The sequence below is a fragment of the Chlamydotis macqueenii genome, chromosome 12 (genome assembly GCF_036417535.1).
Source record: "Chlamydotis macqueenii isolate bChlMac1 chromosome 12, bChlMac1.mat, whole genome shotgun sequence".
NCBI lineage: Eukaryota > Metazoa > Chordata > Aves > Otidiformes > Otididae > Chlamydotis > Chlamydotis macqueenii.
This window is the reverse complement of record NC_141567.1, coordinates 19,853,254-19,878,182: the sequence shown is the minus strand read 5'-3', so window position 1 is coordinate 19,878,182 and position 24,929 is coordinate 19,853,254. Positions and strand designations below refer to the sequence as shown.

The 24,929-nt window shown below is 41.1% G+C and overlaps 1 protein-coding gene across 2 annotated transcripts in view; it reads right to left on the bottom strand.

Moving 5' to 3' along the window:
- ANXA2 (annexin A2) overlaps window positions 1-14,038 on the bottom strand; it is a 31,722-nt gene extending 17,684 nt beyond the window's left edge. Inside the window, exons 1-3 of one of the 2 annotated variants that reach the window (XM_086757637.1) lie at window positions 13,960-14,038; window positions 6,883-6,942; window positions 3,294-3,393 (exon numbers count right to left, since the gene is read on the bottom strand). In XM_086757637.1, coding sequence (XP_086613763.1) covers window positions 3,294-3,393; window positions 6,883-6,930 — 148 coding nt within the window. In that variant the 5' untranslated portion in view covers window positions 6,931-6,942; window positions 13,960-14,038. Of the gene's footprint in view, window positions 1-3,293; window positions 3,394-6,882; window positions 6,943-11,439; window positions 11,533-13,959 lie in introns of those variants that run through there. The other variant, XM_086757636.1, reaches the window with a different exon arrangement.
- Window positions 14,039-24,929: the final 10,891 nt, after the last annotated feature.

Here is a 24,929-nt window from a genome sequence, read left to right as displayed (position 1 = left end):
TCTATTTAGGCGCGCATACTTGAGCTAATCTATACACAGGGCACAACGGAGCATTATACAGAAATTAAACAGCCTTTTGTCCTACGCAGCGAAAAGCCAACATTTACAAAGGACACGCTAAGGCACTAGATGAACTCGCTACAGAAAAACTCAATAGCATAAAAATGAAACTGGCATATCAATGACATTTATTACAACTGGAACAAGCTGAACAGCAGCAAGTTATTCGCATTACGCAAGCTCTAGGCTGAACTATTGCTAACTACAAACTGGTTTTATATCACCTAGAGCCATTTTTGCACACCTCCCTTTCTAGGCTGTTGGGGACATATAAACCCCCTGCATTTAACTCAACTCCACTCAAAGCCCAGCAAAGGGCTGGGCAGTGTATTTGTGCAGTATAGTTTTTGGAGATAGATCTAAGCCTCAATAAACCCACCACAGTATTTCTCACAGATCCCACAACAGACAAATGGATGGCTAACCTCTGCAGAATTGATCTGAAGAGTGTGAATGAATGCTGGAATATTTAGATATTACATAGAGCAGAAGAGTCAGACACTCTATCAAATATATGGCTGCTGTTTTACCCATTTTACACGCAGTCACCAAAATGGAGTTTCATGAGACTGATTCAGGGAGTTTGCATTACTGGGAAACAGTTAGATAATTAATCAGATGGTGACTTTTCAGAACTGGCCCGCCTGACCACAAATAATGTACTTGTGTATTGTTTATACAAAAATGCACAAGGTACAATCAAATTACTTTTCCCAGAGATAAGACTCCATGGGATATAATTTCCATAGCACTGCTATACAGCATACAATTTGAAAGACTACGTTGATGATTGTGAAATGCAGGCCCATTATAGCACATGAAGACATTGATTTTCAACACAAAAAGAGGCAGGGGTTTCAGATACCAGGAGTCCTTTATCCTCTGCAGAGTAAAGCCCCCCAAATGCTTGGTTCTATATCCGTGTCTTTTTGAAAGGGACCACTCCAACCACAAAAAGAGCTTGTGTATGTGTTTATAACCTGTTCTTCTCTTGTACTGTCTTAAAACAAGATGAACAAGTCACATTACTCTTTATAGTTCTATGATAACTTACATTGCTTATTTCTACCTTCCGCATACAGTGCAAACAAATTGCTAGAGAACTGGCGATACTTCATAGGAAAAAGGTAGCTGCTGTGTGTATGTACTGTTTGTTCATTATGAGTGTCATATTTTTATCTCAAAAAATATGAAGATATTTCCCAGAAATATTTTAAAATGTCTTCTTGCAGAAGAACGTCCCTGTGTAGCTGTTTACATCACTGTTTGTAGAAAACCAATTCTCGTCTGGATGACTCAGAATTTTCACTTTGAAAAAAAAACCCCACATATATTATAGAGAGTTCACATTTTAGCAAGTTTTCTGAATTAGCAGATGAAAACATCCCATAACCAAGCATTCTAAGTGCAAGGAAACAGCACCTGGAAGAAGGGTCCTAACACTCTTGTCCTTGTTTTCCCCAGGAATACTTCCTTTGAGAGAGTCTTTACGGCGAAGATTCAGTATTAAAATCATAAAGATATTCTCCCCTTTAAAGTCACCTTCCCAAAAACGCTCCTGGATAACAAGCAGAGATAAGCTCAATCCTACAAACATGCAGGTCCATGAATAAGTTCACCTATTACTTGTTCATAGGGTTGGGAATCATCTCTCTAATGAAATGTTTCCATGTGCCTTAAACCAAACTCAGCAAACTGCTTATCTTTGCTGGAAGAAAGTAAAAAAAAAAAAAAAAAAAAAAAAAAAATAACATGAGCTTGACTTTCCTGACTGGAAAAGCTTTTGTAGTGCCTAGGACATTGCCATTTCCTTTTGCAGTAATTAACAGCTTGAGTCTTAAGATGTGTGAATTTGTACCTATCCCGAAAGTCTGACTGTGTATTTGACATGTTTAGATTTGCCCTATAATCAGAGCTGTAGAAAATTATTAAGTCTAGACAAAACTCTACGCGCACACAAAGCATCTTCTGCCAAACACTATGACATTTACCCTTCTCTTGCAAGAGGATTTTTTAGAATAAAAACAAACCATAAAATTATTCAAAATCAGAACTGAACCTTGTTGAATAAGCAGACAGGGGATTTCTCCAGCTAAATTAAGAAATCTTGTAAAAGGAAGCCTTATGCTTGTTAGGGAGGGGCGATATTTTTACATTTTATAGCAAGTCAAATATGTGCTTTGTTGGCACTGATGGAAGACTCTGCATTTCTTTCTCATGATAAACTGCTTGGCTTTTAACTTTCTCCCTCTCCTGACATGCAGGGAAAAGACTTGGCAGTTTCAGCTACACCCAGCTGTTGCCTCTCTGGCCTGGAGGAAGTCTGGAAAGCATGGCACACCCTTTCTTCCTTACAGAGCAGGACAAGGACAGCGGATCACTGCCCAGGGAGAACCATCAAGGTATTACTCCAGAGCTGGAGCTCATACTCCCTGTACTCCTGACTGGTTCAGTATACCAGGCTTTCCCACGCAGCTGCAGCTCTCCCCTGCTCCATCATGGTCTCCCACCAATCAGTGGAAGCGGTGGATCCTGGCACTGACAGAAGGAGATGGAAGCCTACCTGAGAGCCTGGCTCAGAGAAGCAGAGGACACTCGCATCACTCTGCCCCTGAAATACTGCAACATCATTTCAGAAACTAGATTCTGTTGTTTCTACAACTTGCTTTGACCTCAGATTAAAACAAAAATACATGAGCATCTAGTTCAAAGCCCAGGAGAAAGTGTTCAAACCATCCCTATTCAGCTGTCTGGAGAACTGAAAGGAGGAAGAAATGTCCAGTCCAGTAGAAATCCATGATTTAGAGCTTGGTCCCAAATCACTGCCACAGAAGTTGACGCTTCATTCTCAGTGGCAGGAGAGTAGTAGAATTTGAAGTACTGATGAGCCAAGAGAAAAAAAGTGGACATTTTCAGCGATAATCTCAACAACTCTTGGCTACAAACTTTAAAAGGATGTTCTAAAGCATGCATTTACAGAGTTCAAAATCTAACACTATCAAGATTTCATCAGTGAGGTCTGAGAAATCCAACACCTCCTAAAAACAGATATCCTAGAGAAAGGATATTAAAATGTCAGTCTTGAGACACAGTTGTGGGTTCGTTTTTTTGGGGGTGTTTTCTTTTTTTTTGGGGGGTGGGGGGGTGGGAGGGTGTTTTGTTTTGGATTTTTTTTTGGCATGCCAGCATTCTATCTTACAAGTAGAATTAAAGACACAACCCATGTTCCTCACCTTTGGTCTTGATGGCTGTTTCCAGAGCTGTAGCATCTCTGTCAGCATCAAAATTTGAGTAGGCCTTAACTGTGGCATACGCGCTTGGTGGGAGAGAATGCTAGAAGAAAAAAAAAAGAAAAAGCAACCTCAAAGTTAAACATGTAATCCTGTCCTCACTGCAGTTAGTAAAACATGTGTCTTTTGCTAACTGCTATTTAGCTAAATTTTAAAATACAAGAACTACCATTGAGTACCTGTGAAAATTGAATTCTGTTGTCCTGATGTGTATTGTCCAGAAATCTACTCACAGCTGTGCTTATTATAACAAATAATATATTTTTTTGTGTGTGTGTATATATATATATATGTATATATACACACACACATACATAGAGCAAAAACCGAACATGTTCCAAGTTTACTCGCTAAATTTCAATCTTCTAAAATCTGGAGTCTTCTGGATAGATCTTAAGGAAATTAGCTACAGAAAGCTAATCCAAAAAAAGTTGAAGTATCTGCTGTGCAAGTCTGAAGTATTTTAGATTTGAAGCCAACACGTTACTTTGGATTACAGGCTACAACTCAAAAAAAAAAAAAAAAAAAAAAAAGAAAAGCCAACCAAAAAACATAGAGGGAGATGGAAGATTAACAGTGAGTGAGCCAGAACAAGTTTTGTGCCCTAAAAGTAACCCCCCACCCCCAAAAAAGTTAACCCTATAGTTTCAGAAAGCGGAAGTTACTCACAATCTCCTTTTGAAACTCTGTGCCTGCAGATCCTTAGTTTAAGCTGCACGAGGCTAATAAAACCAAACGACATTTCAAATTACCTCTGCTAAAAATAAGAGAACTTAGAGGTAAGTTCACTTAGTAAACAGTTGCAGCATTTTAGAATTTACCAGATCTTGTCAGCTGTTTATTATTGTCCTCTCCTGAGGATCAAAGCTTCAAACAGGAGGTCACCAGAATGGAGATGAAACTCTTCTCAGTTGCTTCAGTGCAAGCTAACAGTTTAGATTGTATCACCTCCCATGGGCAGGTTAAACTAACCTGCAGATTTTCATATAAATAGCTGAGAAATATTCACAAATCCCACCCTGCTGAGTTAAATTCAAACCTAAACCTCTACCAGACAGATGTAGTGACTAACATCTGAAATTGCCATAGCTGTTTCCCAAGTGAATGAATGACTAAGCTTTCTTGGTAAAGATCGCCAGAAACTTTTGTTTCGGTCCCCAACTCCAACAGAAAGCTGGGTTCATAAACAGGAGTAAGTTATCTTAACATCGCTGGAGGATCTTTTTACATGCAAATCGCTAAAAGGTGGACAAATTTTAGCTAAAGAATTCCATAGGTTTTTTACTACATTTGACACTATCCTGTAGAGGTCAGGCTGTCCTGAATGGATTCCTCCGGCAGCAACCGCTGTGCCTTCTCCAGACAGTCCGTGCTGTGAGACGGGAAGTCAATAAACGGAACCATTCTTTCTTTTGTCTCTTCCCATCAGCTCAATCTACCCAAGTGGCCCCAGTCTGGCCCTCAGCCACACCACAAAACAACCTTTCCCGCTAGCAGATCAAATTGCTAACAAGCCATTTCAATTCCAGACGATACGGTCTCAAATTCCGCTGCACTACTGTACCACAGTACTGGTACCGTATGTTTTCAGGTAAGAGAGTTTTGCCAACTGACTTTCCATTCAGTTCAATACAAAATTGTCCAGGATGTGGCAGTAAAAGCCCAGCTAGTGTGTAACTGCACAAGCAGTCTGGGCTAGACTAAAGCAGAGAAAGACTTTTTTTCTCCACACATATCTAGTGTGCTTCAGAGGTCCTCCAACTGGTTTACCTCCTCAAAGTCTGATGAATTGAATCATACTGGGAAGATCAGAACACACAGGAGAAGCATATATCACTAACAGGAAACATGAAGAGGCTTAATTTCTTCTAAAAAAACAGGACCCTTTCAAGGTGTCTACATCTCAGTATTCCTTGTCCTCAAAAAAAAAAAATAATAATCAGTCACTTTTGAAAATTGAGTAACTCAACAACACCCAGCAAGTAACTTATAAAGTCTTGACTGAAATATAGATTTCCAATTCCTGGTGCAAAGCTGGAGCACATGATGAAGCATAACAGCAAGATCTTTGTTACAGAATCTCTCTATACTCTCTTGTGGATAGATGCAGAAACTGCAAGCATAGATTAACTTCAGCTCAGCTCCCTCCTTTCCTTAAAGGAATGAGAAGATAATTCCAGGCTGAAGCAAGCGGGCCAGTTTCTTCCTCTTGAAACAAATAAATCACTATACCACTGATGCAGAAGGCACAAATTCCTTATTGCACACGACAGGACTTGGGTCAGGACTTGGATTCAGCTACAACCATTCTATACCCTCAAGGTTAAAAACTTCTTTTTGAGAAAAATGTGTGGTTGAAATGCTGTCTTAAACATCAGTTAACTTGCTGAATCATTGCTTAGGGCAACTGGGCAAATCCTTTATGCAAACAAGCTACTCAATAATTCTGGCTTCCAACTTAGGATCTCCAGAACAAACGAGCTGCCTGATATTTCTTACGTTCTATGGCAGGATTTCTGTTGAAAATTTGACTTCTGTCAGCATTCAAATTTGACTTTTGAAACTACTCATAAGCACCATGGAAGAAACATTTCTGCCCTTGAGAACAGATCGCTCAAATATTATTCCAAAAGTAATTCTCCACTGAAACAAACATAGCCAAGAAATCTGAAGAGCTGACTGCTTTTGCAGTACAAAATCAGCTTTGCTACTTAACTACAGTGCACTAGCCAGTTCTTTGAAATAGTTCTTTCACAAAGATCATATGGTACAACTTATTTTGCAACAAGTAACAAAAATAGGCAAAAAGTTGAACCTGAACCAAGCTCAGATCTGGAGCTATCAGATATAAAATTTGAAAGTATAGCAAGTTTATAAGCAACATGATTAAATAATGCATGGATAGGATTCACTTCCTCTTGAGTGACAATCAAGGAACCACAAATTCATGGCGTGATATCCTGACGCGACACCAGTAATCCTACCATCTAATGTTGCAATGTAAGAAATCAAACAAAGAGAGTGTGGTTTTCCAGTATTTCAATAAAACTGTCAGGCAAGTGCAGATGTGGTGGAAAAGACAATCAAATCCAAGATTTTCTATGCTTTTCAAAACAGAAAATGATACAAGAAGTTTGAGAAAATAAGTTTTTTCAAGAGGTAGTTTGGCTTTGGTGACAACCATTAAAGGAATAAGATCTCCAATATTTTAATTCCCATTAAGCAATGTTCTCCATTTTTAATTGAAACAAAAGGCAAAGAAAAGAAAAGAAAACTCGGAAGGTATCAGCAAAATCGAACATATTTACATCTTGTATCATCCTTAATCGTCCAATGGCTTACAGTTGCTTTGTGGCTGAAAGCCGGTCACTGCTGACCAGGTTTACAGTCAATGTAAGTTTAAGTAGAAGAGATGTATGCAATCTTGTAAATCATACAGCTCAGCACAACTGTTGGTAGAGAGTCCTGTAAAAGAAACAAGACCTGGCATTTAAGTAAAACAAACTTTTCCTGTTTAGATAATACTACTTACATCTCCTTCAAGGCTGAGCTTGCTTAAGATTTCATGGACAGTAGACATCTTGAAAGAATGCTAGAGGAAAAAAAAAAAAAAAAGACTTAAATATATTTGCAATGACATTAATGTGTCGTACAGTCCTGAAACACGGCAGCACTGCAAGCATTACAGTCCAATGAATCCGCTAAACCCAAGCAAGAAAGCAGATTTAAGAATTTCAAGCCACACCAACATTAATAATGCGACAGTGAGAGGTCTTCATTCTATTATACAATAAAAAAATTATCTTTACTCCTTAAAAACATATTTCTTCTGCTTTTTAAATACTTAAATTTAGGAACCTTCAAAACAGAATCAACTAAGTCTACAACTCAGTAACAGGAAAACTGTGCAGAAACTTTATAGCCTGGTCCAGCTCAAAGCCAAAAAAAAAAGCAGCAACAAGTAGCAGCATTTAAATCAGATGCTCAGTTCCTCAAGTACTCATGGAATACATTTAAATTATATTCACACAGACATTTTATAAAATTATAATGCTGTTCAATCTTTAATCCTGGACACAGGCCACAGAAGCCACTAACAGCATATGGTTTTGCAATGGCTCTCCAGTAATAAGAATCACAGGACAAGCTACAAACACCAGTTAGTAACATGATTGTCAGACACTAGGTAACAAGGACCCTCTTAAAATGACAGCTCCAAGATAACCAACATCACTGCTCCATCGCCAGAACCTGTGTAACACCTTTCTAATATATATAAAGGAAAATACGGAAAAACCCAACCCTGAGAGAGATTATACTCATTGCAGAAATTAACAGTGATTCAATATGCTTATTTTACAACACTCTGCATTTTCTGAACTCTGGTTTCTCGTCAGGGAAGTTTGCCACAGCTGTATTACTGTTTTAGTGAAAGGGTCTCTCAACTAAGGAGGAAACTTTTTCCAAAGGTCATAAGCCAGAGGCAGTATTTAAGAGCTTGATGCATTCCCAAAACTCTGCTCTCAAATTCCTCTACTGAAAGGACAGACATCGCCACTCACATTACCTTCTAGTCATCCAGGCTGGCACCTGCAGCAAACATTATTTTGCCTGTTGAAATTAAAGCTTGTTTCTCAGGAACTCTACAATCAAGCTGTAAAGAGCAGTATCAATCAGATAACTCATTATCAAAAGAGTTGGCTTGATGAGAGGTAGGAGAGAAAGGACAGGAACACATGAAGACCAGTGACATTCCACTAACTGACAACTGAGCATGGAACAAAAACTGCGCTATTTTCAGCCTCACTGGGTGCCACTCCCTTCACTTCCACGTTGTCACTGGTTCCCCCAACCTAGCTCCCAGATACCACGCCCTCTGAGTCAACTCCCAGCTATTGTGCAGCCAGCCCTGGGTATGTCCTTTCAACCGGTTTTCAGACTCTTCTTTTTATCCTCTATCAGTCACTCTTCTGATGCTATCGGAGCTTTCTCAGGCAAGCAGTACTAGCCGCCCAGGCAAATTTCCCAGACAAACCTAACTCCTCTCAACGATCAACCTGAAACTAAGAGCAAGAAGTAAACCAAGAACTAAACCATCAAGAACTTTTAAATAGTTTCCTAATAACAGAGATCTGGTTAAAAGTCTACAGCAAGCATTTATTTTTTGTTTTAGCTCATGTAAACCTCCTGTGCATCAAGAGAAACGCAGGAAAATCCTTACTTTTAGCAGATATAGCAAGCGCTATGAGAAAAAAAAATGCAGAAACACAATTACATGGCTTTTGTAGGCTAACTGCTGTAATCACATATTTCCTTACTTAGAATACAGGAAGAAAACCTTTTATCTTCTGAAGCAACCTAGGTATAAGTAACAAAAGCAACTGTACTTCAAGGAAAAATTAAGATCTTAGGGGAAGAAAAATAAGACAGAGAATGAAAATCACAGTCATGCATCAACTTACTTGAGATCAACTCTTTTTCAGAGCAAAAATCCAACCCAGCCCTTTAAAGACAGGCTGCAGAAGTTGTAATAAGCTCCTATCTGCTATTGGCACTATTAACCATGCTGGTTAGAGGGGGATGAAACGTTACTGAGTTATGAAATTTTTTATGTTTACTCTTAATAAAATGAACAATGAGACCTTTGTACTGTGATGGTACATTACAACCAATACCAAAGAGGAGCGGCTGAAGACCTTGTCATAAAGAACTAAAAAGCTCCAGCGAAACCTGAAGCAGAGCAATTGCAGTATAATCTTTCACCAAACAATCACTGAACAGCTTTTTGCAAGACCCTTGTTTCTAAATCAATTAAAAACCACATTGAATCAGGCCTGTTGGAACAAAATACTTGAACAGAGTCCAGGAACAGAACTAACACACCCTCACGTAGAGCTGGAACTCAGAGGTTCATATCATCAGCATACAACAATGCTGTAGCAACCAACCATCCATCAGCAGCAAGCTGGCAAAAGAAAAAAAAACTGTGTTTCTGCAAGAATCTTTGCAGAGAAAGATCTTTATTCAGAGAACAAATGCATCTCTTGTCACACTCTGCTTTGTAAGGCACTCGTGTTTGAGAAGTTCTGGGTGGGTTTGAACACGTAAATAGAAAATACTTGCACTAACTTGTTCTGGAAAAGCGTCAGCCTCTACCTTCCATCTGTAAACTAATACTTCAATACCTTAAGACAAGTTTCTACAACCGGTTTTCCTCCTAAATCCACATTACATAATCCTGAATAATAATGTTATTCTACTAAAAGAGAGAGCATCTGTTTTGACCCCGTCCCCCACAGTAATCACTGGTTTGCAGACCTCTTTGGGCCTAGTCTGTATTCAGTACCCGATCCTCATAACTGTTTGGTGACAGAAGAGCGTCTGTTTAAGAGCAGCCCTGTATCTCAATTCCCAGGGGTGGCTCATGTACGTTACAGCAGAAAAAATGTATGTGATCCACGGAAAAAAGTGCCAGGTATGCACAAACAGCTACATTGCTCAATAAGCAGAGTTGGCATTTTAAGAAGCATTTATTATACTCTCGTAGGCAGAGATTGAGCAAAGGGTGTTCCCAGACATCTGAGCCAAGGAAACGGCATCCCTGGAATGAGAGAATGGAAACTCTTTCACTTGGAGCACATTTGTGTAAAGTGTCCAAAAACTAAGGCAAGGCCCAGCGACAGAGGAGATGGGGGAGCATGGGGAAGATCTGCAGTATCTGCTGCAAATGAAATAAGGACTCAAAATAATTCATGTATATACAGCGCTAATTGCAAGTACAAATTAGTCAGGCTGTATCTCAAACCACCCAGTAAGATTTAGCAGATTAAAGCCACTACTAGGAGAAAAAAAAATTAGCTTTAAATAAAAGGATTTAAAAACCCATCCAACCACGCACCACAAACATACTTGAACTGTTCTCTTCAACAGACTCTGCTAATAACCCAGGAGATGTTCCATTCCAGGAGATACTATAAACATATAAAATTAAGTACTTCTGTTTCTTCGGATTCAAGTTATTTTCACTTCTGAAACTTTACAAGAATTTTTTTTTTTTTTTTTATTCAAGGCAAACCATTCCATACATTAGCTAACGGAAACTATACTCACTAGGGCTATTTATCGCAACTAGCTTCACCAACAGAAGGCACACACAGGGATGGATCACTCCAGGGCACAGAGGCTCCAAAAGATTATTTCACTCTTGACCTATACATTGGGGTCTGCACATCTCTGTACGGGTACAGCACTTGAATATGAACATAAAAAAAACTGAAGCTGTCACGTATAAGAACACAACTCACTTCTACACGAATATCCTGAAGCAATTTCCCTTTTCTTCCAGCTCAGCTACAGGGCAAGATTCCTCTGCCCTACCTTTCCTGGCTCGGGAAGGAGGAAGTGGTGTCCAGGCTGACTCACGATCCAACACGCAGCAAGACCTCAGGCAGGGCCTGGGCAGGGCGGGAGAGCCGCGCCCAAGCTTGGCTTTGCGAGCAAGGAACCGCACAGGGCTCCCCGCAACGCCGCGGGGGAGGGCAGACCTCGGGTAGGCAGTGCCTGCCCGGACCGCTCCCTGTACAGGGGCTCCACTTCTGCCCCTAGGCCGTGGGGCAGCAGGGAAGGAGCTGCTGGAGGGGGATGCAGAGGGGCGAAGGCCGGCCGCCGCTGCCGGGCTCCGGGCCGATAAGTGAATTTACAGCACGGCCGTCCATCCAGCCGGGCCTCTGCATCCCTTAACGGGGAGAAGAAACGAGCATCTGGGGAAGTACGAGGGGGCGTGGGGCAAGTTCCTCTTTCCCGAGCGCTGCCGCCGCACCCAGCGCCGGGGCGGCCGCACGAAGCTCTCTCCGCGGGGCCGCCGCTCCAGCGCGATGCCGAGCCCGGGACGGCAGCGCCGGAGGGAGCGGAGAACAACGCGGGGCGCAGGAGGGCAGCGGCCGCACCCAGCCACCGCCCCGCTCCGCTCCCGCCGGGGAAGCGGCCGCCGCAGCCCCACACCCCCAGCCCGGCCCCGCGGGGCTGCTGCCGCCGCCTCCCCCGTCTCTGCTCCGCTCCGGAGGGGCCGGCGCGGCCGGCGAGGGCTCACCTGTCCGGGGCGGGCCGGGCGGTTCTGGCGGCGGCTCTGACGGCGGCTGGGGCCGGCAGCGGCCCGGGCGGGGTTTTGTAGGGCCGAGGCGGGTCCTCCCCTCCCCGCCCCAGTGTCCCCCCCGCTTCCCGCCCCAGTGCCCCCCCCCCCGGCCCGGCGCTGACTCACCCGGCCGCACCCGCCTCCCGGCAGCAGGAAGGGGAGAGGGACGGGGTGGGCGAGGGTAGGGCGTGCGGGGTCCTCCCCCTCCGTGTCCCGCCTGCCAGAGGTGAGGCCGTCGGCCCCGCAGCCCTGCCCGGTCCCCCCGCGTTCCTGGGACAGCGGGCTGGCGGCCGCAGCTGGGCAACTCGCCCCGAGGCAGGGGGAACGGCACCCTCCTGCTCCAGGACCCCGCACGGCGAACCGAGCTCCCTGCAGCCAAGCCCGCTTCGCACCGACAGCGTGCAAGAACCGGTGCTCAGGGTCTCCGCTGCGAGAGAAGCTCACCAAACCGTGCTGAGATAAGCCGAGCAGGCACACCGCACCCGGAAAGGGGGGTAGAAGTCAAAATTTCTGCCATTCTGACTCGTGAAACTCGTTGATAACAAAAGCAAGACACAGTTTGGAGGTATTTGCAAAAGCAGCTCTTCAGCTGGATCACCTCAGCCGACCGTTCCACCACAACAGCGAGGCCAGCGTACTGGTGATCCATCCCAAACACGTCAGAAAAAAGCAAGCGCTCCCCCTTCCCAACACAGGCAGTCATTCCTGTAACTCAGCTGTGGTTTTTTAGTCCCCTGCAGGTGAATACCTTTAGGTAATCCTTTCAAGTTGTCACAGAGTGGTTTTGATTCTGCAAAGAGACACTTGTCTCTGCTCTACAGGATTTTTGTAGGCACAGAAAGGGAGACTGGCAGACAAAGTTTTAGGTTTGGCCAGGCCCATAGAAACAGTGGTGCCAAAAGCAGGGAAACACAAAACAGACACAAGAACATCGTCTGAGAGAGAAAGTAATTGCTGGGATGAAACAAGATCAGAGATACAAAAAGGCAGAACTACTAAGAAATACTACACTAGACTAGCAACAGAGTGGGTGGTAGCAACAGACTGGTCATCACAAAAGGTGAAAATAATGTTAACAGCCTTTTTCTGAATAAAAAAAAAGTAACACGAAGGGGACAGCCATAGGAAAAGGCATATCATGAAACAGCATTTTTGTCAGAGAACATCAGTGCTAGTATTGCATTAGTTTGACACGTTAGCTTTCTTTTTGGCAAGGCCACTATCATTATTTCTCCGTGTACTAATGAACCTGCCTTTAAAAATTAATTGCTGGGGATCCCACTTCAAACAGTGTCTGTTACTAATAGTCAAACAGATAATTTCCCCCTGCTTTTCAAGTTTCTTGAAAAAAAAAATTACTGGCAACTTGGAAAGGTGATTCACAGATCAAAAATACGTACAGTCGTAGAAGTAACAGCCACTCTGTACTGCAGTATTCGTTAGGGGCTCGAAACAGGGATAAGTAGCTGAGTGGAAGCCAGGCAGCCAATTTGCCTACTAATGGATGCACAATCTCTCAGGGATAGGTTTTTTTACCCCCATCTCTTGTCAAACATTCTTAAAGCAAAAGCAAAAAAGCATAACCACAACACCCTCAGCTGAAAAAAAGTGTTTTCACATATGTAATATATTGCCAACAAGCAACATATATGTAGCATTCTTGTATAAATCTGCTGAGTAACATATTAATCATAGAATCATAGAATCATAGAATGGTTAGGCTTGGAAGGGACCTTCAAAGGTCATCTAGTCCAACCCCCCTGCAAGGAGCAGGGACATCCCTGACTAGATCAATCCAGAGATTTAACACATTCACTCTCTTAACTAAAGGTCCATTTACCTTTCAGTCCTTTATTGCAGCCTGCTCTAATGACACTATTATTCCCATTTCCTTAGAAAATTGTTCTCTTTTTAATAAATCAATACTTCTTAAAATTTGAAGTAGCTTATATACCACTACTAATTTTGCTTAACTAGATCTTCATAGGAACACTTTGCAAAAGCTTTGATATCAAGTGAACCATTATCGTTATAGCCACATTAACTGCAGCATAAAAAGATTTTCCAGCAATTCCAACAGCTTCAGAAAGGGAACAGAGATGTTGTCTCTAATATCCAATTTAATCAATTAGTCAACCTCACAATCACACGTTTACCTCGGTTTAAAACAGATGGCAGCCCCTCTGAGCTTACACAAGCTTCAGGGACTGTTGAAGTGATTTCAAAAGAAGAAAGACTGACGACAGGGAAAAAAAGAGCAACCATATGCAGAGCCATGAAGACACGAACATTATATTAAAACATGTTATGAATTCTCTCAATTGCCCTCCGCTTATGTAGGTCAACTGACATCAAAGGCACTTGTAGCAGCTGGGGAATCTAAGCAGTATGAACAGCAGAAAACATTCACATTTCTAGCAGAACAACCAACCATCCCCTAATACCAAGGCCCGTGGAAATATGATACATTCTTCATACCTTTAAGAAAAAACTCCGTAAGAACCGGTGAGTTGAAGAAGGCAGCAGTCAGACTCTGCAAATAGGAAAGACTTTGGTTATGTGCCAAACAGGGAAAGGAAATCAATTCAGCTGGAGAACAGCAGCCAAGTGCCTGAACCACTTTTTAAAATAAGACACAAGCTTCTAAATCACCTATGACAAGGGGTCCTGGTCCACGACTACTGCTCTTGAGCACTACAGTAAAGTAACTACTGTCAGCATCAGGCCGGATAAAAGGCTGGGAGACAAGGGCTACACTTACCACAAGCTCAGTATCTTTCTGTGCCTGCCTCACAGATTATTTACTGGAAGAAACACACTGCAACTAACCTGCAAGTGCAAGCAAGGCAGTGCCAAGAAAGATTTTCAATTTGTTTTCACATTCCTTAGTCCCCACACCCTCTTAAAATATCTGCATAGAAGGTCGTACTTTAAATAACTGGAACGACTTCAGCTGCAATTACCTGTTGGTGATCTCTGGCTTCCTGCATGCTGACCACAGAAATCAAAGAGAGTGCACTGGAGCTCCCCAGAGTCCTGTGGATGGAAAAACAAATGTATTCGTGCTAACTTCTCATTTTTCCCTTCTGACGTCCCACTGTGACTGCAGTTCATCCTATACTCTATGGATATGCTGTTTATTCCATCCTCTCAGAATCAGTCACATCACTATTGCTAACTCTCATTGTTTTGTTACCACTTAATATTGCTTGGTACTAATTTTATCTTTTTTTTCCCTCCCTCTTTCAATTCAATATACCATTATCTTCCACCTCACCAACATCTTTGATTTTTCCTATCATTATCATTTTCTTATGTTATACTACTGGGGGCTTGATGTGCTTAACTCAAATATTCAAGGTCTGACCCAGACCTTCCCTCTGCAATAACATTAGCACATATGGGGTCACTCTGCCTTGCAACAGACTTTTCTCTCACTTTTGTCCCTGATTGTTTGGCTCCTTCATCCACACAGATCTTGCTCACACTCTTGCTCATACTCTGTAGTATGCTGTCTACAAAGACTCAAAAGATGCACTAACACTGGAGATTTGAAGACCACAATTCTGTGACTATGTATTGCCTTCTTAAACTGTTTTCTTGAATGCAAAAAAAAAGAAAAAAAAAGGGATCAGGACAAAGGACTTTCTGGTTTAGGTGTGGCTGAGCCTCTATGTACAGTGTTGCTCCCCTGAATGTGTTATGTTGCAAGAGAATAATATAAATTCCTTTCTGATTAATACATGGATCAGGGACCTCTGGGTGTTATTTTTGCACCTTGATTGTTCAGTCTAATTTGGGAACTGCCATGATACAAGTACACATAGATTTGTTACTAGCACTTAGAGTAATCACAGGTTACAGAGAAAGTTAAGTATAAGTAAGTTAGAAGTCATGCTAGCTGGGTTCCCAGGATAACAACTTGGCAAGTTATTATGCCTGTGGCCACAGAAGAAAGGAGGAAGGCCTCCTGAAAGCACACCTAGACTGCATTAGTAAAACTCTAAACACTGAAAGCGTTTAACTTGTTTTGTTTGGCTCTAAATCTTACAGAACTGTAATTCCAATGTATGTTTTTGAAAAACAGATTGAATACCAGAATACCAATGCCATCTTTTTTTCTAACACAATACCAGAGAACCAGACATCTTGTTAAGTGCTCCACCTAACCACCTAAGCCCTCGGATCAATTCTATTCAGTGCAATCTCATTCCTAACGCTACATGCGCATTCCTGCACAAATGTTATTCTCCACTCAGAATTTACTTGAAATAATCCCTTTAAAAGAGCTAGACTTATCTCTGGAATGATCTTGTGTGTTAGCCAGATCTCTAATATTTTGTTATATGTGTATTTTACAAACAAAGCACTGTAACAGGTACGGCAGGTGGCATTTGCTAGCTCAGTCTGGCTACTGAGAGGCAGTATGCTTCCAAATAGGACATCCAGGTTAGAAACTGGACACCTGGACTGCATGCCTTGCAGTGCTATTGTTTGCTGTGTGATCTTGGATTGTTGCCTTCTCTCTGATCAGGTCCTGTCTTTTGACAGTTAACTCTTCAGAGCAAAGACTAAGTATTGCAACTGCTAGAGAAAATGCTAAACAACATAAGTTAATTAATCAACATACAGGAATAAATTAGATTAATCAAATTGTTTCCAGTTTTTCTTCATCTGTTTCACACACAGTCTACATTACATGAAAGCTGATGTAACTCTGTTTAAAGGATATATTTTAGCAATCATTTTAACTGATGGAGATATGACAGACAGTGACCTCCCACGCCAAATCACTTCACACATTACATTAAAACCTGACAGCAAATGCTTTTCATGGCTAGTAAAACATGTGCCTCTCTCTCCCATCACTTGGCTGCATCTTGCATGTGACTTCCAAAAGTCTCCTCTGATACCCTGATACTGTTATATCACTGGATTTATCTTCAGCTACTTCTCAACTCCATAGTTGCAAATTAATTTATAATGTCTGCTGTTCTGTATCCCTCCTCCGACACTTCCATGCATGTCTGACCATAATCTTAGTTGGAACTCTAATTTATTTTCAAAGATTTTCCTCATCACCAGTGTGAATGACATCATCATCCTCATCCCTTTATCTCACAATTTCAGTGGATCCTTTCACTCTATGGGCACAAGGAGCTTGCCTCCACAAAGAACCAGATGCCTGAGTCACTTGGGATCTCAATCAAGATAAACAAGTAACAAAGTAAAATACTGCTAAGAGTACAGTTACAGGACTCAGTCAGAAATAAACTCCTTCAACTATGCACAAAAGCTAATAATAAAGAAAGCTGTCTCGGGGCACATATACAGCCTAATGAAATAAAGTCACTACCAGTTGCTAAAACCCACAAAGTTTGATTCACCATGGTGAAATCCCATTGCACTGCCTGTCTGCTGTTAACAGAAAACAACATGGAATCATCCATGCTCTGTTAAGGTGCTCAGAAGGAAGCAAGATCCTTTGTTATTCTGATCTAGCTGACACAAATAACAACACACGCCAGCAAATTCAAAGGTGCAGTAGGCTTGTTTCTCTCCTGACTCAGTCCAGCCTATTGCACCGTCTTTCCTTCATGCTAACTCCAGCAAGTCAGAGAGGTACACATATTCAAGTGACACAGATTCAGTAAGGAAAACGCATCATGAACAAATGGTAACCCAGCAATTCACATATTTTTCTGTTCTTTGCTACACATGTAACTCCTCTGGCACTCCTTCATCATGAGTATTAATAGTGTCTGGAGGTCACTTCGATTTCTAAACTAAAATGTGATCGCTAGCATTTTCTTTTTCCAGTGCACCTCACAGAAGTAACAATCTAGTGTGTGAGTAGGAGACGTCGCCTAGATACATACATAAACAGAAGTGAAACACACTTGCCAAATCCCTTGTACTGGTATTGGCAGCATGACTAAACTCAGCGTCTTTACGCTGAATGAAACGGTCACAGGATATACAAACAGTCACTATGTGTGTGACCGTGTTTCAGCAAATTTCCTCAGTCCTTCAGGGAGTTCCTGATGCCCTGCTTAATAGCTAGCTGCCTTTTTATCCCAAGATCATGCAGTCTGAGATAAAACGAGGGCTGTAAAGCATAGTCAGACATTAAAGAAGGTAACTTTGCTTTCTGTTCTCAGGTTATCATGAATACCTTCAAGCACAGTTTAAGCTACTTAGGGTTGGAGAGTGGCGATTCCATCCGGATCTAGATATCAGGCTGTCTTTGGTCCTGTACATATTAACAGGTTAAAAAGACACATCTCAAAACCACTATGAGGAGTTCAGCTTTCCCAGCAATATCAGCTGCTAGCATTAACAGACTACCAGTTTATATTACAGCATTAAGAGGGATTTTTAACCCATTTAGATGACACAGTACTTTTAAAATGATCACAGCTGCCAGCTCTACAATCATGTTCCCCAGACTGCCACCACACTGGAAAACATAGTAGGAATATTACCAGTGCACGTCGGAGCCCCTGGCATCAGCCAGAACAGACCAGCATGAATAATCACTACAGAGTTTGGTCTGTCTTGCCAAAGGACAGAAACAGCTATAAAAGATGGAAGCTGCCAAAAGTCCTCAGGGAATTTTTCCTAGGAACAGTGTAAAAAGGCTTCATGTAAGACCAAGTCTGTTCTGCTTCATTGTTTCCCATCATTATGTGCTTTTTCCACTTTAGTGACTCAGAACACAAACAGTCCCATGGTTTCGATTAATCTCCTGGCCTCTGCTGAACTACAGGGAGGCCGTCACATCTTATATATGTCCCTAAGAATCTTGGGGAATAATTCTGAAAGTTTCAGATAATCTAATTAAGCACCATCTAAACTTACTTTAAAAACCCTTAAACAACAGGTTCCTACAGCAAATCTGCAGGCTGGTAACTGCATACTGCAGAAAGCATCTCCTTTTTATTAAACATTTAACATCCTGCCACCTCAGAAATGGCCCATGCAAATGAATTTAAAAATCACTTACAGATTAACCTTCACTGACAGAAATCAGCATACTACTACTATGGCAATCTGGAATGCAGCTGTAAAATTTCAATTAAAGCCAATGATTCTGTGAAATAGCAGGGAATTTTTTTTGTGGTTTTTTTTTGTTTGTTTTTTCTAGAACATATCAGCTCCAGTTTGGTACAAAATAACATAAAACACCTAGGACTTTGAGTAAGTCCTTACATGATTCCAACTTCATTACCTAATTAGGCTCAGCTGAGGTACTAGCTGGGGAACAAAGGATGCCTTGCAACACAAAGGAATGTCACAAATCCTTGATTCAGACTGTCTACACTCATATCATTTTTAACTCTTTCAAGTGGCATCTTACAGCTTTAGATAAAACTGAAGTGAAGTCACAAAGTGACTTGATTTCAGAAAAGATGTTGATTGAGTGAAAGGGAACGGCTGTTATGAAGAGATTTGTTTCTGCCAGGCAGGCTAAGACTTGCTTTTCCAGGTCAGAAACACAGGTTTGAATTCCAAACATGGATATCTCGCCCTTTCACGAATCAGAAAAATACATTAAAAGCCTACTGTTTTACCACAAAAAAGTACATACAATACTTAATATTTGCATTAATGTTTGCTTTCAAACAAACCTTCAGGGAACACTTCTAGTTCAGCTGGACAACTTTCACTGCTGTATCCTGCACGCCAGTAGCTAGTGCACACACAGGGAACAGATCTTTAACTTTTAAGGAGATGGAACAAAAGGCTGTAGCGACAGCACAACTATAGATAATTTTTCAAACAGATCCTCAACACTGAGGTTTATTTTCCTAATGCTGCTGTCATCCAGGAAGTCATTAACACAGCAAGGAGCAACGAGCAGCCATCTCAGTGTGTACAGAATAACAGCAGAGAAAGGGAGTGGAAGCCTAGCTGGCTGATCAACAAGAACAGACATGGAGAGCCAGACGGCTGTTGGCCTTCCTGTGGAGGTAGAGGCTTCAGGAGGGTTTTGCCAGTCTAGAAGGCTAGAACCCAAAGTTTAAGGCACAGTCTGACATGTGCATACATGCCCACACAGTAGTATGAAACCACAGACATTTAACTTGGCGTCTAAAAGCCAAAGAAATGTGTACAATATTTTATTGTCTCAGTTTGTCTGTTTGGGCTGGTAGAAAACCTATAAATGGAAGATAATTTTTTTTTTTTTAATAAATATGATGTTGTGTGAAATACCTTCAATGGAGAAGGCAGGAAACAATCTTACTTATTCATGCACCTGCATACAAATTCACTGCTTGTTATTAAAAAAAAAAAAAGAAGAAAAAGAAAGGCTGTAGTGACAGGTCTATTGACCCACTATTGAGTTTCTTTTTCTCTCGAGATAATGGTAGCATTAGTACAATACTCTCTCCAGGTTTCTTAACCTAAATGAGCTGTTTTTGGATTAAACCAGTCAGTCTAATCAATCTTATTGTGCATTCTGCTTAGGTTACCCACAAAGAAGCCAACTGAATTTCAACTGTGATGTGAGCATTTGTTAATTTGGAAACGACTACAATATTTATCCAAAGTAGCATGTGCAGTTATGCAGTAATTATACCTCCTTTTTATTTTATTACACTCACTATTAACAAAGAATATCCAGAGTGTTGCATGAGACTAATGTGCTCCTCCTGTCAATCAAGGGAAGAGAACCGCACAACTACAGGACTGACTGCGTTAACGACATGGTTCTGAAATAAATGGGTTTTGACTGCTGAGGTAGCTTTTAACACGGTTACATGACCTGCTCAGCAGAGGGGAGAAGAAGCAATGGAGTTCTGGTAACTACTTCCTTCCCTCTTTTTAAGCTCCAGTTGAACCAGACTATTAAAAATATTTGTTGGAGTGCCCTGTCTGCTGGGCAGTATAGCCCACAATAGACAGACTGATGAGTGACTTGTTTCAGTAGGAATTTTTCTGCATTCTTCCTGTGTTTTTTTTTTTTTTTAATTTATTTTGAGTTGCTTGCACAATGGTTTGGTAGGTGGAGCTTTTGAATGCAGTGAAACATCAATTGTAGCAGGCCTGGCAACAGGATGGCATTCATGCTGTTCACTCAACTATGGGATAAACAAATCTTAAAAGTGTGCGTTAAAGGTAAGAGCCATGAACAGACTTGAACCATTCTCAAGCTTGCATTATTACTCCAAGTCTGATTTTCAGTGATGAAATGAAGTTCTAAACAAATATTCTCATTTTATTCATAGATGCTTTTAAACAGTTTCTGAAAAACACACTAGAAGCATTGATCTCAGAGTGAATTTTGCTACATTGATTATTAATATGGATATTTACAAATTTATTTACAGAAAATCCTTATGCTCTTCTTTCTACACCAAAGCATACCAGAAGGGAGAAATGACATGAGTGGTGCTAGGGAACCTCAGTGAGACCAGCTGTGCTGCATCATTCCTTTAAAACCACAACATGAATGCACTACAACTGTGGTGGCTGTGGTAGCAGCAAACCTTAGGGAAAGGGAGATTAACAGTCATGGGCAAGACTTTCCGTTAGACGTATTTGGGAAAACAGTCAAGATCTCAGGTATACAGATGCATCCTCAAGTCAGAAAATTAACCTAGAAACAGAAAGGTAAAACTCTAATTGAGAATAACAGCAGCCAACAACTGATTCTGTGCCCAGGTGTACTAAGTTCGCCACTTTTTACTTGAGATTCAGGTCTGAAAAAGCACTAGGCTGGTCAAAATTTTGTCTATTTCTCTTTTTTTCCACAGTTGATCATCTAAAGATACAGGCGTACGAACTCTGGAAGTTTACTATGAGGTAACAAAACACGCCCAAACTTTATGACTATATTTGTGCAGCGGATGGGTACTTATATCACTGTGACTGTCACCTCCCCAGGAACGTCTTTAGTGTGTGTTGAACAGACAGGGAACAACCAGTCTTCATTTGGCATCACTTTATCATCTTTGATGTTGTTTTGTTGCTCCTTTTCTACCTAAACATACAAATCTAACTATTCCCATGGTGCTCACACAGGTCATGGCTAGAAAACAACTGACTGCACTTACACAACGTTATCAGTATTAGCTCTGAGAATGTAATGTTTGCTATTTTTCTGAAGGCATTAGTTTCTAAAAGCCTGCAATGATGCGAGAATTCAGGATTCCCTGAAAAAGGCAGTGGTGGGGAATGGGAGTCTATAGCTCTTACTTCAAGGCAAAATTTCAAAAATATGATCTGAGTCACATGTCCTTTAGTATCAAAAGACTCGAAACACTCTTGAAACACTCAAAAGGCTCTCAAGATTTTTTAAAAACTCACAATTATTTTAAAACTGTAGATTTTTAACAGTCAGAATCATTACCTTTGTGCAAAGAATACCGACAATATCTGGCATGGTAGAGCTTGCTCTCTTTCTTCACATATAGTATTCATTCTTGTTAAGAAACGAGAGGCACTGATGGGGTACATGCTTGTTCGTGAGGCACAGGCAGGTAAGGTCACATTCCTAGCTGTTCATGCTGCCTTACAACACAGGAATCTCATGCACCTGTGGAAAACTGTTTAGGTAAGTACCTCTGAGTAAGTTTTAGTGAAACTGAGCTGTATTCATGCATCTTCTGGAAAAGCTGGCTCTAAGCATATCTGTAAAACTGTAATGTGAACTACCATCGTCAAGCTGAAGGAAGCTGGCGTGGCTGACTGGATCATATAGCTTTGTTCAACAATATTCATATACTTTTCCTTTCTGAAGAAGGACATTGCCCACTGGAAAAATAAACAAATGGTTTTCCTCAACTAGGGCAATTAAAAATAGGAAACGCACACTTGTAAAAACATGCTGTGAATAAACAGAATGATGTGGCTACTATATATCATTTAAAGAATCAGAAATATGTCACTGCGTTCTATAATAGCCCCTCCCCCGTAGTTACTACGTGTAACTTTTCTGAGTTAAAAGTGACAATGTTCTTTTAATATTTATTGAAATCTTTTAATCATAAACAGCAAAAAGGATGATTGTTTCCTTTGTATTACCTCCACTGTTAGCCTTCGCACAAAACTATCAGGGTATCTTGTGGAAGAATGGGGCTTTCATGGCCCCCCCCCCCCACTGGCTACGCATCCTACCCCACAGAAGAGAGAAGTATCAATACAGAGGAATGCCTGAAGTTGACACTGTCTAATAATTATGACACTACATCATTCTACAGACAATTTAGGAATTGGCAGTGTATTGTTGCAGTTCCATAAAAACAACAACAACAACAAGAATCCCCCTGCAAGGTATAGGACAATAGTGTCTTCTCAGTCTTGCAGCGAGACGGGGACTGGCTTGCATTCAAGACACAGCCAGAAGAGCAGCCTCCAGATTATCTACAAGAAGACCTTCATAAAGCTCAGAATGACTGGGATCAGCTTTTTGTCAACGACAATCCTCCATCTACAAGCTAGGTAGGGTGTACTTCAAATGCTCTGTGGTTAAATAGACTGTCACCTGGTGATCAAAGTTGTTTTCTGGCATTGAGAAGGAAATTTAATTTGGGAAATATAATACAGCAATGTATCTTTGAAAACATTATAATGTAATAATTTTACCATAGAGTAATGGAATTAGAACTTGCAAACAAAATTTAAGAATCTCTGCAGAAAAATACTATTTGACAGTAACTAAAAAAAAAGCAAACATACTTTTAGCACAGAGAAATACAACAGGCAATGACAGTGCTTCTGGGAAGGACTGTACCCACCCTTGTAAGAAAGGCTGTATTTTGTTAAGAAAGGAGGAGCTTAGTTATGTAACTTCTCAGAGAAGCATCTGAGAAAGTTATGCATCCAGTCAGACTTAAGGGGAGAGACTGAAAATGCTCCAATTCCTTCTACTAGAAGAACTCAAAGCAGCTTAAACGGAGATCAGCACTAAGCATTCTGAAAGACTACATCTGAATTGATTTTTATACTCTTTTGGAGACAAACTGCTGTTTAAAAGACAGGGCAAGCAAATCAGAAGCAAAATAAGTACCTCTTCCAATAGTTCAACGGCTGCTCTGAACTTCACCACATAGGGCTGGATAGAGGCACTAGCTGCTGGCAGCTCCCACCTGCCAGGACAGGAATGGATGTCTGGCCACTTGTTCTCAGCTCTCTGTGCTTCCAGCTGCTAGGCTACATTACAAGGCAGAGAAAAACCACAGTAAATCTATTCCTAACATATTTTACATAGACAGTGTCTGTTGTATCCCCAAAATGTTTTGCAAACAGAGTAGGTGAAGAGGTCACATACAGGAATGAAAGCAGTTTGTAAACAATTCACTAGTGCAAATAAAGTTTGAGAACACTTACTACTGCAGAAATGAAGAAAAGTTAGATTTCACAGCCAATAACCCATTGCAGTTTTTCATGCTAATATAAAGAACTGACAAAGTTACACAGTTTTGGATTATGTCAACCAGTAATCCCAAATGCCAGGTTAAGAATTCCCCCTCTAGTCCTCCAAAACTAACTCCAAACTGCCTGAACATGATACAAAGCTATCGATTTAATCTCATAACACACACCAGTGAATGGAGACAACCAGACGTACTATCAGCGATCTTATGCAGCATGGAAAACCTTATATTCTCAGAGGATTTCTTCCATTTTTAGTGAAGTGGTTAGTGGCTCAACGCTGAACTAGCAGTTGAGTTGGTCATGAATAGAGCTTCTCAGGGGTTTATGTTGGGTCCAGTATTACTCAGAATTTTTATAAATCATCTGGACAACACGATGCAGTAAATTTTCAGAAGTTTGCAGATGACACCAAAAGGGAAGCAGAGGGAGGTAGAGTGAATAGATGAGCCACTCTTCAGAGAGACATGGACAGGCTGCATGGTGGAGCCAACAAGAATTGCATGAAACTTAGCAAAGGTAAAGTCCTGCACCCAGAATGAAATAATCCCAAGCAGCAGCACAGGCTGCTCCATTAGCACTGGACTACAAACCTCCACACTGAAAGCTAAGAGAGAACTGAATACAGAGATCCCTGTGAAATCAGTTTGACCAGTTCTCCATCACTTAGAGCTTTCTGTTTTTGAAAGACAGCACACATCTCCCTCTTTACAACCAGGTCAATCTACATAAAGAAAAAAAAAAAAAGAGGGAAAAATATAACCAGAAGATTCTTAGACTGGATAAGTTACATCTAGCCATGCTCTCCAAATGCATATGTGAAAGGTATTCTTACAATACAGAGTGACAAAAAGTCGTAATTAAATTTTAAAACAAGCCATATAAATTGCAACATAAACATACACAATCCATCCCAAACACAGAGCTGAAGATTGAAATTACAGGACAGGATTGTGAGATCTGTGGTATTTTTTTCCTAAACTCAGTAGGTTGAGGCCATAAAAAAAGATCAGCATTAGTTACTTGGAGATTTCTCTGGCAGCATTGCAACAGTCAGGCTCCCCTGT